Consider the following 16,287-nt stretch of genomic DNA (forward strand, 5'->3'; position numbering starts at 1 on the left):
CAGAGTAGTTAAAATATTTTATATTCACCACTCTCTGTGAGATATTACACACTACTGTACTATTTACTCTTGTTTAGCCATATGTGGAGAGTCCACAAAGGTAATAGACCAAAAAAAAAAAAGAAAAGAAAAGAAAAGATGAAAATATCCACTTTTCTGTATAATTATTTAATGGAACAGGCAGCTAATGACATCTGCTCTTGGTGCTGCAATTTGGAAAGAAGCTCCACTGATGCAAGAAACGGTGAACTGGAAATACATTTGTTTAAAATATCCTGTATAAAAATAATGTTCATAGGGGTTGAAAAGATACTAGTGATCATAGGCACTCTCTCCACTATTATTGCATGCTCAGGATAAGTTTTTGCAAGAGTTTAGAAATTCCTAAAGTGCTATAGTCTAAATATATGCATATGTAAAGGTATAGAGAAGCTGTGAAAAATATACATTTCTAATCAGTTTGATAACTTTTTGCCAGAAGTTGAATATCATTACTGTTATGAATCTGGATACATCTCCAAGGATGAAGGACTGGCATCCACAGACAAAACATGAAATCAGATTCAAAGACCCAGGAGACAACGGAAAACAACTGTGGTGGATGACCGAAGAATTTGTTCCCTGGTGAAGAAAACACCCTTCACAACAGTTGGCCAGATCAAGAACACTCTCCAGGAGGTAGGTGTATGTGTGTCAAAGTCAACAATCAAAAGAAGACTTCACCTGAGTGAATACAGAGGATTCACCACAAGATGTAAACCATTGGTGAGCCTCAAAAACAGGAAGGCCAGATTAGAGTTCGCCAAACGACATCTAAAAAAGCCTTCACAGTTCTGGAACAACATCCTATGGACAGATGAGACCAAGATCAACTTGTACCAGAGTGATGGGAAGAGTATGGAGAAGGAAAGGAACTGCTCATGATCCTAAGCATATCACCTCATCAGTGAAGCATGGTGGTGGTAGTGTCATGGCGTGGGCATGTATGGCTGCCAATGGAACTGGTTCTCTTGTATTTATTGATGATGTGACTGCTGACAAAAGCAGCAGGATGAATTCTGCAGTGTTTCGGGCAATATTATCTGCTCACATTCAGCCAAATGCTGCAGAACTCATTGGATAGCGCTTCACAGTACAGATGGACAATGACCCAAAGCATACTGCAAAAGCAACCAAAGAGTTTTTGACGGGACAGAAGTGGAATGTTATGCAATGGCCAAGTCAGTCACCTGACCTGAATCCCATTGAGCATGCATTTCACTTGCTGAAGACAAAACTGAAGAGAAAATGCCCCAAGAACAAGCAGGAACTGAAGACAGTTGCAGTAGAGGCCTGGCAGAACATCACCAGGGATGAAACCCAGCATCTGGTGATGTCTATGCATTCCAGACTTCAGGCTGTGATTGACTGCAACGGATTTGCAACCAAGTATTAAAAAGGGAGAGTTTGATGTATGATTATTATTCTGTCCCATTACTTTTGGTCCCTTAACAAGTGGGAGGCACATATGCAAACTGTTGTAATTCCTACACCGTTCACCTGAGTTGGATGTACATACCCTCAAATTAAAGCTGACAGTCTGCAGTTAATGCACATTGTGTTTGTTTCATTCCAAATCCATTGTGGTGGTGTATAGAGCCAAAGATGTTAGAATTGTGTCGATGTCCCAATATTTCTGGACCTGACTGTATATGCACAATTACGGATTATGTGTAAACAGTTATTCAGAACATATAATTGCAAGGAACTGATATCCATTTTAAAATAATTAAGCTATGAAAATTCAAGAAGCAACTCAAACAGGAGGCCAAAAAGATTTATTACTATTCACAATGACTGCGTTAAAGAAGAAACAAAACTGGGATATGCACATAACAGCATCAGCCCACTTGCATTGTGGAAAGCTTAAGTTAAGACAGAATAAACTTGGTGATCTTGGATCTCCTGCTAATGTCCATACCTAAAAAAAAAAAAAATCCTTTTAGGACTACGCAGCAATTATGTCAGAATAGCATCATTTTTCTAAGCTATAAATAAGTTATTTAGCTTCATAATCTATGGCAAGGATACATTTATTTATTTACAGGACTTATACGGCCAACTATGTCATGTAATGATTCTAGGCGGCTCAAAACAATCCATAAAAACAAATATAAATATAAAAATACACCAAACAGCTTCCCAGAAAAACTCCCATCCTAGCCCAATGCTTGAGGGAAGAGCCAGTTCTTTATGGCCTTCCAAAAGGCTAAAAGGGTAGGGATCCCTCAGATCTCATGTGGGAGGCTATCCCAAAGCACTTAGGCAGCCACCTAGAAGACATGCCTCTGATATCCCATCAGATGACAAGATTTAAGTGAAGGCAACCTGGAGTATGCCCACCCTATCTAACCTAGTAGGGTGGGCAGATACTCTCAGGGAGAGGTGGTCCTGAAAATAACCTGGCCTGTGCCATGTACATAATCTGGTTAGCACCTGGATGGGAGACCAATAGGAAACAGCAGGACGGTTGGTTAAACTGAAGTTAAAAACATCCTGGAAGAAAGTCACTTCTGGTTGGCAAGAAAACTACATGAACATTTCCATGAAGCCACCAGAAGTTGATCTTAATTTGAAGGAGTCCTGACTTGTAGACAATCTGAAATCTTCCAGATGTTTTGAATGCCAAAGTCACAAATGTTTCCTGTTTGTCATGCTTAAATGGACAGATATGAGATGGTTGAAAACATCCAGAGGAAAATAGGTTTTATTGCCTGATTTATTGGATAGCACCTGCAAATTGGGAAATCATACTGAATAACTCCTATATCCATACAGTGTTTGTTAACTGCTGGTTTGCACAAGCTGGCAGTTTTGCCATTTAAAAAGGAATGAAGCATTGGATAATGCTTATACCATATTTAACTGATGGGCACACTTGTCCTGAAATGCTTTGCACACTTCTACATTACATGACATAGAATGTATAGCAAACTTCTGTGAATCTTAAGCAATATTATCTCTTTGCTCTGAAATTCAATTGCCATTTTTGTTTAAGATACAGAGATGCTGCAATCTTATTAATTCATATACAGTAATTAAAGTCAACAGAAATCTCTCCATTAATATTATAGAGATTTTATGTGCTGCTTACTGTAACCAAAGAACTTTACATTCTTACAAAATTTTGTAACTTAACAGTCATTTGGTCATAAACTGTTGCTAATGTAGCTGTAAATGTGCTTTGGTCTTCAGTTGCAAATTGTTATCTATCTAACTAAGCTGGTTTACAAATATACTTTATACTGTTATTAGTATCTTAAAAGACATTAAATAGATTAACTAACTTTCTTTTCAAAGATGCTTAGTCTTGAGTACTCAACCATTCTACTTACATAATGAAATATATGTGTATCTTTGTCTACATATATACAAGTGTATGCCATACTTTTTATCAATGATACTTTTCTCTGCTCCCTAAAGGGTTAATTCATAACATGCTCATCTACTTCCCTTTAAAGCAGATGGGAGTGCATGCCAAAACTGAAGTTAATGTATGCTGTAACTATAATCAAGACACCTAGCTGAAATTAAGACATATGCTATGGTTAACTATATTTCCCTTATTTAGGCAAGCATATGATACTTACTTCTGGAACTCCCACTCTCGATTATCTAATGGGCATACCTGCCGAGTCTTAAGCCAGCGGGAAATGCAATGAAAATGGAAAGCATGCTAAAAAATAAAAAAGAGAAAAAGTTATGAAAACAGTATGCTGTAAACTGTTTTATTTTTATGTTTACTTTGCAGAATTACTTCAGAAGATGATGAGATCAGCAGCATATTCTGCGTAAAAATGATCATCAAGAATTGCAAGGCAAAGCCTGATCGAGAATAGTTTCAAGTGAATACAATAGAGTAAACGAGCAGGTTTCAATTATGTCAGGAAGGAGAATGCTATTTGGCTTGCTGCACTCCCCAAAATTTGGAGGCTGGTTCCAAATATTTTGCTTCTTAATGGAGGCTTCTAGCTTATTTTTTCATTTACTGCTGGAATAATAAATGAATGTCTTCAAATGGCAGAAAAGTAGATTCCTTACATTACAAACACCCCATGCAACAGTGCATTCTTCAGAGGTAGCTGATGCTTGGTTAGCTTGACATTCTATACCTGTGAGAACAAGAGCAAGATTAATGTTAAGATTCATAACTACTCATTTGAACAAGAACCTGTGACAACAAGTATGTTCTCTGCTAAATGTGGGACTGGAGAAAGGAGACAGCTATATTGTATGGGTAACAAAGAAGGTTCAATATGACATAATAGACAATTTCTCTATTGATTTAGATTTTCATTACATCATAAAAAGCTATAGAAGCCAGCAGACCAAGCATAGCAAGCAACACTGGTTCTTACACTATTAATCATAGTGACATGGACAAGTTCCTTCCATCCATGGCTGTGTAAGGCTTTGGAATGGGTCCTGAAGCCCCAAAAAGCTGGGCATAATAAAGATGCCTTCTACTTAGAATATACTTCAAGAATGTGTAATGATGGCTCTCCAAAGCCTTGGGTACAGACCTAAAAAAACCCTTCAAAAACCATCAGCCAATTATAATTTGCAGTGTGACAGAAGGGGAAAATCAGTTAAAATACTAGAGTAATCATGCTATCTATATTTAGCTAAACTAACTTAAATGAATTATATTTATTTATTTACTGTGGTATAGAGCTTGCTACCGAAATCTCTTATTTACAATACATTTAATATAAGACATTAAAAACAGATAAAATAGCAAGTAAAACAAATAAAAAGAAATAAATTATACAGTTTAAAAGCCTGCTCAAAAAGATGGCTTAAAGACCTTTAAAAAAACTAATATGCTGAACCTCCTCTGAAGATCTCAATAACCATGGAGAGTCATTTAGGTCAGCATAGCAGCAAAAATTTCAGAATAGGATTTTGTACAATTTTACATTACTTTGCAGAGATTTTTCTCAGTTCTGTAAGAACATAGAAATTATGAGGTTGGCAAGATATTGTTTAAATAATTCCAGTTACATTCTACAATGGGTACCCACTACTAGATATTATAGAATTCACAAAAATAACATCATCATAACAATAACCATCCCTATATATCACCAGCAACCAGTACCTAGAGGTATACTGAACATGAAGATACAGTTTTGCTTTTGCAGCCAACAGGTGTTTAGGCACTAATCAAGAGGCATAAAAGTACACACATTCTGAAGTTGAAGCAACTTTCAAAATGTCACTAAATCTACTATAAAAAAGAGTATATGATCTCTTTTTCAAAAGAAAACTTAACCCAGGAGGATATGCAATCACCTTGTTTGTATATGCCTAACTTTAAGCAGTCTAAACTGGGCCATTTTATTTACTCTAAGTATTTAAGTATTTAAGCCAGATTTAATGCTCTGTAGAAATCTAAAACAGTTGGTTCCACTATTTTAGAAAAAATGACTATAGCAATCCTAAAAGTTTTTGCAGACCAATTCATATTAATATTGTGACAGGCTATTTTGATAGAACAAAATGTTAGAGAGAATCAGAACCTGTCCCAACGGGGGTTTACTTTTGTAAGGGAAAAAAAGGAAAAATTATCAGTGTTTTGAATCATCTTATTTAGAAGCATGTCACCACACTAGTACAAAGCCTGTATGTTGCATCTTTTGACCTTCAACATTTACTTCAATGATTGACAACGTCTATGGAAAACTAGCAGTGATTCCATTCTTTATAAAGCAGTTCTGTTTCCAAAAATTTGAACCTGACTTGACCCTTCTCTTAGTTTTCTTTATTTATGCATTTATTACCCTGCTTTCTCTCTCAGATCTCACCCCAGAATCCATGGGGCTTCTCTAATTTCTATCCCCATCACAAACATTTGCTGTAGCATTAAACTGTTAGAAAGTGATTGGTTAGCCAAGTATAACACAGGGAGTTCTGAAGTTGAGAGGGATTTGGCTTTCTCAGGTCAGTGTCCAATGCCTTAATCACTGCATTACATTGGCTATTTTAATATTTATATCAAGTGGAACAAGAGAATGGTGATTCAAACTCAAAGATAATTTTTTCCTGCAACTAGAAAAGGGAATTTATTATTAATTTGACTTCTGAATGATTATTTATTCCCAATCTCAAAGTTAAGAAATGCTCAAGGCTTATTGGGACTATCAGTTTATTTTTGGCCTGTAGATAGCATGTGCTTTATAAAGAATGGAATCACTGCTGGCAGAAAAGTAAGGATTGCATAAGGGTCTTCTGAATTCTGAATCTATGATTCTGATTCTTAAGGACAATAAAATGCAATTAAAAACAAGATACAATATTTATGATAAATTGTGTCATAAACCACCGTGGATTTCATTTTAGTTCTTTAGCTTCAATTTCCTAGCCTTTAGCAAGCAACCATTGATTGTGGGCATTAGTCAAGCTGAAAGAGAGACAGAGAGCTGGGTTCCGTCAGATGGAACTTCACTCCAAATGCCTAGATGATCTTTCCCAGCAATTATTGTAAATATTAAATGAACTGGAGGAAGCAATACAAACTTGTAGCATCCTGTAGCAATAATTTATGGAGCTGAGAATTTCCCAACCAAATTCTAGAGTCCAGTTATATTCTAGAAACCATCGAACCATGTTATTCGTACCATTTCTACTGCCCGGTTGCATGCAGGTATTTCAGAACAATGATACAGTAGATAATATTGAAGTTAGATGGCTGTAATGTGACATACCTGGGGTTGCATGTGTGTGTGTGTGTGTGTGTGTGTATAACCTTCAACTTGCTATTTCCTATAAACCATAAAATCAGATTTTAGATACATAAATATAATGCACCTGGGATTCTTCTAACCTAAGAATGAAGAACCTTTTTAATCCGAGGTCCCCATTTTCAGAGGAAGTGCTCAGAATCATACCAGCAGAGAAAAAGGTAGGATTCATCATCTTTCTCTACACCCCTTTCCTTCTACCATGAACATATACATTATTTTACACTTGGAATAAGGTTACAGAGTGGTTTAATCTTATTTGTTATTCAGTGGAAAATATGTAACATGGATGACCATTTTAATACCAAATGACAGATTTGAAGCAAACATACATAGATAGATATGATTTTCATTGTATATCTGTATGAATAAATTTGGAAGCACAAAAAATATCCTAGCAATACTTGTTCTGGAATAATAGAATCATAGACTTTCTCCATGTAAGCTTTGAGTTCCTTCTAATAAATGTCATCTTCATGGACCATGGGGACAAACCTCAGTCACAGCCCTCCTTCTCTGGAACAGCTTCTGTCCCAAGATTAGATTGGTTCCTGTCCTTTTGGGTTTGTGGAAAGCCATTAGAACCCGTGTATTCCAGGAAGACTTGGGAGTAGACTGGAGATGAGAGAATCATCCTGTTATGGATTCAGATGCTGTTAATTTGTTTCTGGGGCGGTGATGTTTTGTGTTATTTGTTTTATTATTGTTTTATCTTAATATGCGCATGAAAGCTGTTTAGACCCATCTATAAATACAAAAACATAATCTATGAACATGATTTGCATCCAACCTTATTATTCATTCCAGTAATTTCTAGATATGTTAAATGTATTCTTGTGCAGAACTTTAGTTCCTTGTACAAACTATTTATAATAAATTCTAGCAACAATTAACACAACTGTGTTAACACAACTGTGTTAAACTTTTCTTGTTGCTACTTATAACATCCAGTTATTCAGTTGTTATGTCCTATACATTATTTAGCATTCCTTCAAAGCAGATTATTATATTGCACCTTTTTTGGTTTGTTTTAGAAAGAGCTGCATATATAATGCTAAATGTGGTTTAGATCAACTTTAAAATTCTTAATCATGGATATAATCCAAACAAGTAATATACTAATATCACACATATGGTACTATATATTAATATTACCATGGACAAAAAGAGAATTCATACCATGATGAAGAATTTTAAATAATCCAGCTCTTAAGATTGGCTGCCTTAGTAGCCAATGAACTGCAGCATACTTGTTTCTCCTCTTCAATATCACCACAAGGGAATAAAAAAAACCCCTTTAAACTGTGGCTATTTAATTTTTTGTTATGTGTATTTCTAATTTGGTTCAACCATTTTAAGAAAAGCTTAAATAAGTAGGTAGGTAGGTAGGTGAATAGATAGAGTGATCTCTTTCAAATGTGTTACATAACTCTGCCCTTCATCACCAACAGTGATAATATAATGTTCTAAATGTGTTTGGTTTAAGTTTATTGAAACACTTATATGTTTCCATTCAGTAGAACAATGAAGTTATATTAGGAAGCCATTACAGGATCTTTAGATCCAATCTGGCATGACAATACTTTTAAACTTAGGACAAGTATGATAAACTGCTCAGTCACAGAAAAGTGATGCAATAACCTATAAAGGATGCTAGTACTTTAATAATTCAATTAATTTATGCAATTTTAGAAGTGCCAGATTTTCTTAGCAACACTCATCTCATCCCAGTATTTATTCTGTATAGTAAATCTACTATCCACCTTTTATTCAGTAGTATGTTTGATGTTTAAAATGTATTCTGAATTATTAAAATTTGCATTCTGTGTAAAAATTAGACATAAAACTGGATGATGCATTATAATTAACTACTTGAACCTAAATAGATATCTCAGAATATTTCTTTAACATGAGAAATTGTGTGTAATTGTGTTTGCCATTATAAACCTTGAATCAATACTGGAATTTAATGCCAACCCCACTTTTTAAAATACAGCTCGTTTTTCACAAATAGTTACCAACTGATTTGCAGTATCTTAATAAAAGCTTCTTGTAAAAAAAGTGCAATAATCACAAATTAGCAATGTTGCCCATGCCTCTTAGTATATATTCTGAAATAGAACAAAGAATTCCTACTACCATAGTTTTCCATGCACTCCTGAATGAAAGATCATAGAAAATGCGAGGGATCATATCTACAGTGCAAGAGTTAAGTTCTACTCTGCATGTACTCTTCTGTGTTACAAATAACTTATGAGACAGCAGAGCTTGTCATTGACTTTGCAAAGGGAAAATGAAGGAACATGAGGTGAAGAAGTGTGTTTACTTTTTCAAGTAGAGTTGCTCAGATTTGTAATGAACAGAAGTAGCAGCCACTGCAAGGCCAAGCTGCAGAAACAAGGAGCCAGAGAATTGACAATAAATGATAGTAATTGCTCCCATTGTTTCCCATAGCATGTTTTACAAACCTTTTTGAGCTTTCTCTGTTTTTTTTTTCTGCAGTTAGATAGTTGTACAGATGATGTTAGCACTCTAATAATGTGTCTGGAGTTTAATAGAGTTATAACTGGAATTGAGGTACTGAACTGAGAGACCTCCATTTCTCTGTGTATTAGAAACAATGGCAACTAAGCTAAATTGGTATTTATGAATCCAATTCCTACAGTACACATCTAGCAGCCATGCTAGAAGAGTTGTTGTTCACCCAAGTGATGGGAAGGATTTGATGAAAGCACTGTAAAATACAGAGCAAGTAAATACAACCAGGTGAAGATTTCAAAGCAAGTTAGGCAATTTTTATATAACTGGAGGCTGTACTTCCTGACTTTGGAAAGCACACTGGACAGTGCAATGATGCAAAATACAGGTAGCTATGCTCTACCTGTGGGGATTTATTGGGGAACCTGGAGCGTTTAGGGTTTACAAGATACTTTTCATGTATTTGCTATCTCAAAACAGCAGGAAACTGCATCACACACCTTTGGCAATCATGATCAGAAAGTCTGGAAAAAGATGGCCATTACAGAGAATGGCATTTCTACACTTAAATATGCAAAAGTATGGGGGGAAAATGAAAACATTTGGAAAAATTCTCTTCTCCCTTGTATCTTTTTCAAGTTGAAACCCTAAAAAAGGAATTACAAAGTATTGTTCTTTTAAATGATATATGTTGGTATGGTATGAAAAAAAAGTCCTATCTTTGGATATACGCAAAATCAGAAAATGAAGTAAGAAATGGAAAGTTAGAGAAATTAGCCTTCGTTTTTCAGAATTTCATGAACATGATGAAAATAAGGGATCAGGTGAAATAGAAATTGTTAGTAGTAGTACTTCATGTTAAAATGAGATTGATTAAACATAATTTCATGTGGCAATATGTATACTCAGGGTCATGTTTCTCCCCTTTCTCATTTCTTCCTGAATATGTTTTATCTGTTTGATACAATGGAGGATATAATCCAAAATACATAATTTCCTTTATTTTACTATACTGTAGATGGTTTCGTCTGTTTTCAATATTAGAAGCAGGAGGGCAAAAAAATGAAAATGAAGAGATGCTACATTTTTTAGATTTCAGAAGCTTATACTTCAGTTTGACAGAAATTAAAAGATTTTAAGTAAATTTAATCAATGCATTTATAATTACTGTCTGAATAAACTGTACTTTTTCATCTTCTACGCATAGTTTCATAAGCAAACCAAGTTATGTACATATAGGCTTCATATCTGTAAAGCTATTAAATATTGTCTATCCTTCCATTTCCCTCCAAATTTCTGGTTTTTCTTATTTCTCTAGGAGATCTTTATCTCTTATTTCAAAAGTTCTGGAAGATTTACATCTTTATATGAATCACTGGTGAGTTGTGATCCGTAACCCTGGCCAGCAGGATATCTGCTCCTAAGTGAAAAAAGGATAGGCTATATAGAAATAGACAGTTTTTCGATAACCTGGCCCTATGCTGTTTAGGGCCTTAATACTTAACACCACTATTTTAAAAATGGCTCAGCAGCTGACTGGCAGGCAGCTTAATGCATTTAGTTTAGTTGTAATATATTAATGGTATTTTGCACTAACTTTGGTTTCTGGACTACTCTCTAGGGAAGATGTACAGAGTATGTAACAGTAATCCAAACCTGAGATTAGCACAGACTAGTGCACCAGGGCTGTCCCTAAGGAAAACTTAGATGCTGTATCAGCCCAAAGAGTGGTCTTGGCTCCCAAGATGATATGCTCCTTTAGTGAATCTACAAGCATTTCCAGATAATGTATGTATTCCTGCAGTGGACATACAATCCCATTCAAAATAGATAACTTCTGGACTGATGACACATTAGCAAATCCTCAATGCATCCAGCCATTCCTTTCAGCTAGGTGAATTATGCCATAATATGGGCAGGAATTGAAAAGGCACATATTTGGTCACATTTCTTCAAGAGTCTTGTCAATATCCTCAAGCAGGATAGGCAGACATTGATCACACAGAAACAGAAAAGATACAGCAAGGGACAGCTTAATAGAATCTGCATCAAATCACTATCTTGAAAGAACTTAGGAAATTCATTATAGCAGATCTCCAGTATTTCCAGTATATTAACAGAAGGCTTTGTATCACTCTACAAAGCTCCTCTAAATAGCTACTTGATGGAACAGATTCAGCAAAGTAATTTTCTTTGCTGCTTTCACTAACTGCATGCTCTAGCATATGACTGATTGTCCTCATGACAAGTTCCACGCCAGATGTACTCCAAGTGTTATCCAAACTGTTTCACCCCTTGGAACTAAGCACAAAACTACAAAAATGTTTATAGTGTCAGAAAGGACATTCAAGAGTAATGGCTTGCTTTGCCTCACCGTTCCATAATGACAGCAAGGCTTCAAAAGGATGATAAATTCTAGCATCCAGAATTTTCCTCAAATTAATTTATAGCTAATCTCAAAGGCTTTCACTTTAAAAACCAGAAATCAGTCTACAGTTACGACATTCCTAATCTCCAGCCCTACAAAGGAACTGCAACTCAGTGAGAATTCAGAAGTTTGCAACCCATACCCAAGTCTATGAATCTACAACTCCAACACTGGGAGTGGGACAGAGGAATCTGGTACAAATGGCAGGGGGCAACTACTGTCCTACTTTCCATCTGAAGTTATTTTTTCATCATGTCACTCAACTTTTCTATTAGTCTTTGCACATCTGTAATTATAGCACCTGTAACACAAACACACACTTTCTCTCTACAAGTACTCACAGAGATCCATAATATGGTTTCTGCAAATTGCACAGTTGTCAACAACGATGTCCCAAGCCCAGAGTGCAACTGCATTCCACTATAAAAAGAAGAGACATTTAAGTGCATACCAGTGTCTACAGAAGAATCAACTTTGGCTATTCCCTCCCAGTCATCCCTGACCTAATTCAGTTATTTTACTGAATATGTTTTACTGAACAGTGATACGATACTCAAAGTCAGTCATGTCTAATTATTTCATAAACATTTTTTATTCAGTCCCAGTGATTTCCCCCAACCACTAGTATTATTGCACAGAGATATTCTATTGTTCTCATTGTACAAAAGTAAATCAAAGGCCTTGTTCATATTTCATATTAAGCCATAGTTGATTTAACTATGGATTACTGAATAGATTATAATTGATAATATTTACATAACATGCTAAAGTTTTAAACCACCATTTTCAAATTACCACATTAATACACCATGCTAATCCAAAATCAAATAAAGTGTGTGTGTGTGTGTGTGAACCCCATCTAAGAAATATCAGGAAAACAAGCAACCATTCTCAATAGTCAGTGAATCACCAATGCTGAGCCTGTACCTTTATCTGAACCTGACTCATAATGCATATGCTAAAAGACTACAATAATATGTTCTAATTTAATGCAGATATACAGTTGCATCCATTATTTTAGCAGAGATGAAAATAACTTGATTTTTTTCTGCAATGAGCCCTCCAATCAGAGATGGAAAATGGGTTGTTTTGTAACTCAAAAACTATGTACCAATTCAGAAAATGCCTATGTTATTTCAAGCAAATATTTTGCTGAAGTTGCTTTCAGTCTTTGTTAGCAATGACTTATTTCTAAGCATTTCATTTTCCTTTACTTTACTTTTCAGAAGAATTATTGATCCCTGGAGATGGGCCTATATACACCTTTGTCTTTCTTGGACTTCACTCCTATTAGCTAACCACACTGACAGCTATAAGTATCTTTTAAAATCACCAGTACATTCTCATACACACATAACACTTTCATATCTAACGAACTTAATTGCGGGACTATTTCATAAGGATGCATACTGGTTGGAAATTAATAACCTCATATTTACTAACTTTGCCACATGGAGATTAGGAAGATCGACTGGTATGGAGCTAGAACGGAGCCAGAAGGGCCAATTTCCTGATGTATCCAATATTTTCCTGGTCACCGACCTTACTGTTCGACCGCAAGCACCCCAAATCAAAGGGCTATGAGAGCTGGTAATCGAAATGCCGTCTTTAAAAAGCCTTGTGACTACAGAAGTCTACCGGTAAACTTCTCCGCCACCCTTCCTATCATCTCTCTCTTCTTCCTATCGCTTTTCGCACGGAGACACACAACACCCAAGCATTTGGCGGCTCACTCCCACGCGTGACAGCCCCTTCTTAAACCTGGCCCAGGATGATGCTACCTACTCTAAGCATCTGCCCATTCGAACTTAATAAAGAAGCCCCCAAGAAGAATCGACACCCTCTCCAGTCCGGTCGGCTTCGCTACCATTACAGGTCAAACCACCTCCCCTTTTCTCACCTTCTTTACTTCAAAGCGCTTTTTACCGGCACCACTGTTGGTCCCACTCGGAGTGTCAACATCCATCGCAGCAGCCATTTTGGATGAGGAAATCCCTGCAGCGGTCTGCCCTCCACTCGCATGCGCGTGACTGAGTAGAAACCACGCGATAGTTTATTTCTACTTCCCTTCTTTTTTCCCCTGAATATTGTGCTCCGTGGCTCACACCCTCCCCTTCCTACAAGCAGGTGTGAACGAAGAGGGAGCGCGAGGAGGGGCCTGATCACGTGCCACTCCTCTCTTAAAGGCGCTGGCCAAGGCGGGGCCCGTTACGCAGGCCCCTGCGTCGTCTTCGCTGTCGATCTTCGCGAGTTGCCCAACCCTGGCAGGGAGGGGGGAGGAAGAGGGGAAGGGCCGCGTAGAGGCTCGTTTAAAGGGATACCCACGAATTATTCAACGTCAGTTGATCAGCCGCAGAAAAGGTAGGGTTACCGAATCTGGTGGCCCTACTTTTTCTTTATCTCCTTGTTGCCAGCTAGTGGTCGTCTGGATTTTTGCGGCCCTCAGTAAACATAGCATGGGGATAATTCATCTTCAGTGTAAAAGCGGGGGGGGGGGGCGAAATAGCTGAAATCTGCAGCTCTAAGAAAAGGCCAAGTCGCGCCACTCGGAGCTTCTGAACCGAGTGCCCGATTTGGTCCTGCAAGCGTCGAGTGAGTCGCAGCGTTGCCAGTTCATTGGGTCTCTGCGAAATACCCCTATTGGCTGGCACCAGCTCATGTCGGAGGTCTCCGCTTCTTCCCCGCCGATCGTTCCTTACACGCATCTTGCCTGCGGCGGCTCCCATTAAACTAAGTAGCCCTTGTTTTAACCAGGGTCGTCGCCGCGTTTTCCACAATCGCTCTGCAAGCACTGGACGCGGCGCTCTCTCCACCCCAGTGCGCTTTGTCTGGCGCAGCAATAGATTCCTGCGCGAAGGTTGTGCGCGAGATCTGGCCACGGTCGATCTCCTGCAAGCTGCCCTTGCGGCCCAGGCCAGCAGAATCGCGTTCCCTCGCTCAAAAAGCCCCATTAAATCGAACAGTGCCTTTAACGAAATATTAGGACAACAATCATGTACAGCCCTCTTCTAGGCACAAGTCTCGCTGAACTCCGTGGTCGTTCTCCGCAGAGATGTGGAGATGGGGTCTTAGCACTTCCATAAAATCTCGCTTGTTCACTCAGCGCTTTGACTTTTGTTATGACTCTGCAGCCATAACAGTTTGAACTTGCCCCTGATTCTAATAACCAAGCAAATGAAACAAAACAAGGGAGCAAAAAAAAAAAAAAAAAAAGGAAAGGAAAAAAGAGGGAGAGCTTAACATTCATAATCACGGTCATTAATAAACCAAAGACTAAAATGCTATGCGTATAATTAAAATTCCACTTTGAACACTACTCAATTGCCTCCCCCTCTCAGCAGCCTGCACCGCTGATTTCATGCAGCTACATCACAAGTCCGAGAACCTGACTCCCAATTGTTAAGATGTGTAGAAGCCCTGTTTCAAATGCAAAAAAAACAGACTGAGTTGTACCTTTTACATGGTAAATACAGAAAATCTTCACCAGTATTTTAAAAAAACTTGCTTTTTCCTTGAAACTTTTTTTTTAAAGTAAGCTGTCCAAGAAACTCAACAAGTTTATATGTTTTACCAACTTCCATAAACCCTTGGGATACAGTAGTTATTTTGAATCATAACCTATGCAACCATCCTACTGTAGTTTTTGAAACCAACACGTTTGTCATATACTCTTTCCTCTTAAGCAACTGCTTCTTTGATACTTACATGGTTTAGCATCTACATAATTTAGACTCAGAAATTCTATATACCCTTACCTATACCTGTATTTACTAAATAAAATGCATGCGCATAACATAGATATGCACAGATATCCCTGTAAAATTAAACTTACTGGACTGCAGTATTCTTGTAGAGACATAAGCTGCCAAGAATATGACATTTCAGCAGGATCCACAATTTTTTTCAGTGCTTAAGTTAGTTGTCTTGTGAGACCTTAACTTGAAAGATGGAATATAAATTATAGATTAAACCAACCAGCCCAAATTCCCATTCCAGATTAATAAATAGGTACTCCTCACTTAACAACCACAATTGGGACTGGAATTTAGGTCATTAAGTGATGCAGGTGTTAAGTGAGATGTCATGTGACTACTTCGCTTAATGATGGCAATCCCGGCAATTCCCCTTGCTGTCGTTAAGTGAATTTACAAGTCATTAGCCAAGGACCCACTCCAATCCAAGGCATTCCGGGCTTGGTCCCTCCCAGCCCTGAGTCTCAGTAAGGTAAGGAACTGTCTCCAACTCCCCCCCACCTATCTCCCCCCATCTCTGCGCTGCGTGACTCTGGGGCTGCTTGCCATGCCCCAGGAAGCCACAGCTGCTCCAGCCCAGTCCCACCCCCCAACCTATGTCTTTTTGGCCCCCAGCCACCCTGCGCTCTGCTGCTCCAGCTGACCTTGCCATCTTCTTGCTCCCGCTGCTGACGAGGCATGCCCGGCCTGGCTGCCGGGCTGGGCTTTGGCTGCAGGGGAAAAAAGACCTCAGTCCTGCCCAAGAGCTCTTTGCAGGGGACTGCTTTGGTTTTTTTTTTTCCCTTTCCCTTTTCCGCAGCCAAAGCCAGTGCCAGCCCCACCCAGGAGCGCAGCGAAAAGGGGCATT

General features: G+C 37.9%; 1 protein-coding gene across 1 annotated transcript; it reads right to left on the reverse strand.

The window, feature by feature from the left end:
- Nucleotides 1–1,800: 1,800 nt before the first annotated feature.
- Nucleotides 1,801–13,750, reverse strand: RBX1 (ring-box 1). The gene is made up of 5 exons (XM_007438029.4): nt 13,589–13,750; nt 12,030–12,108; nt 4,081–4,151; nt 3,630–3,715; nt 1,801–1,960 (listed from the first exon to the last, which is right to left on the reverse strand). Exons 1-5 carry the CDS (start codon nt 13,664–13,666, stop codon nt 1,948–1,950), a joined length of 327 nt encoding a protein of 108 aa, XP_007438091.1. The 5' UTR covers nt 13,667–13,750; the 3' UTR covers nt 1,801–1,947.
- Between the last annotated feature and the right edge of the window lie 2,537 nt (nt 13,751–16,287).

The sequence above is a fragment of the Python bivittatus genome, unplaced genomic scaffold (assembly GCF_059951505.1).
Source record: "Python bivittatus isolate LINGU-HERP-01145 unplaced genomic scaffold, Pbiv_v1 ctg000330_np1212, whole genome shotgun sequence".
In the NCBI taxonomy this organism is placed as follows: domain Eukaryota; kingdom Metazoa; phylum Chordata; class Lepidosauria; order Squamata; family Pythonidae; genus Python; species Python bivittatus.

Excerpts from the sequence above, each read along its gene's own strand:
- RBX1 (XM_007438029.4), bottom strand. The coding sequence starts at position 13,666 with ATGGCTGCTGCGATGGATGTTGACACTCCGAGTGGGACCAACAGTGGT. Across the intron at positions 4,152-12,029 it reads AAACCATATTATGGATCTCT|GTATAGAATGTCAAGCTAAC; the intron begins GTGAGTACTTGT and ends TTGTTCTCACAG. Across the intron at positions 3,716-4,080 it reads TTGCATGGGGTGTTTGTAAT|CATGCTTTCCATTTTCATTG; the intron begins GTAAGGAATCTA and ends TTTATTTTTTAG.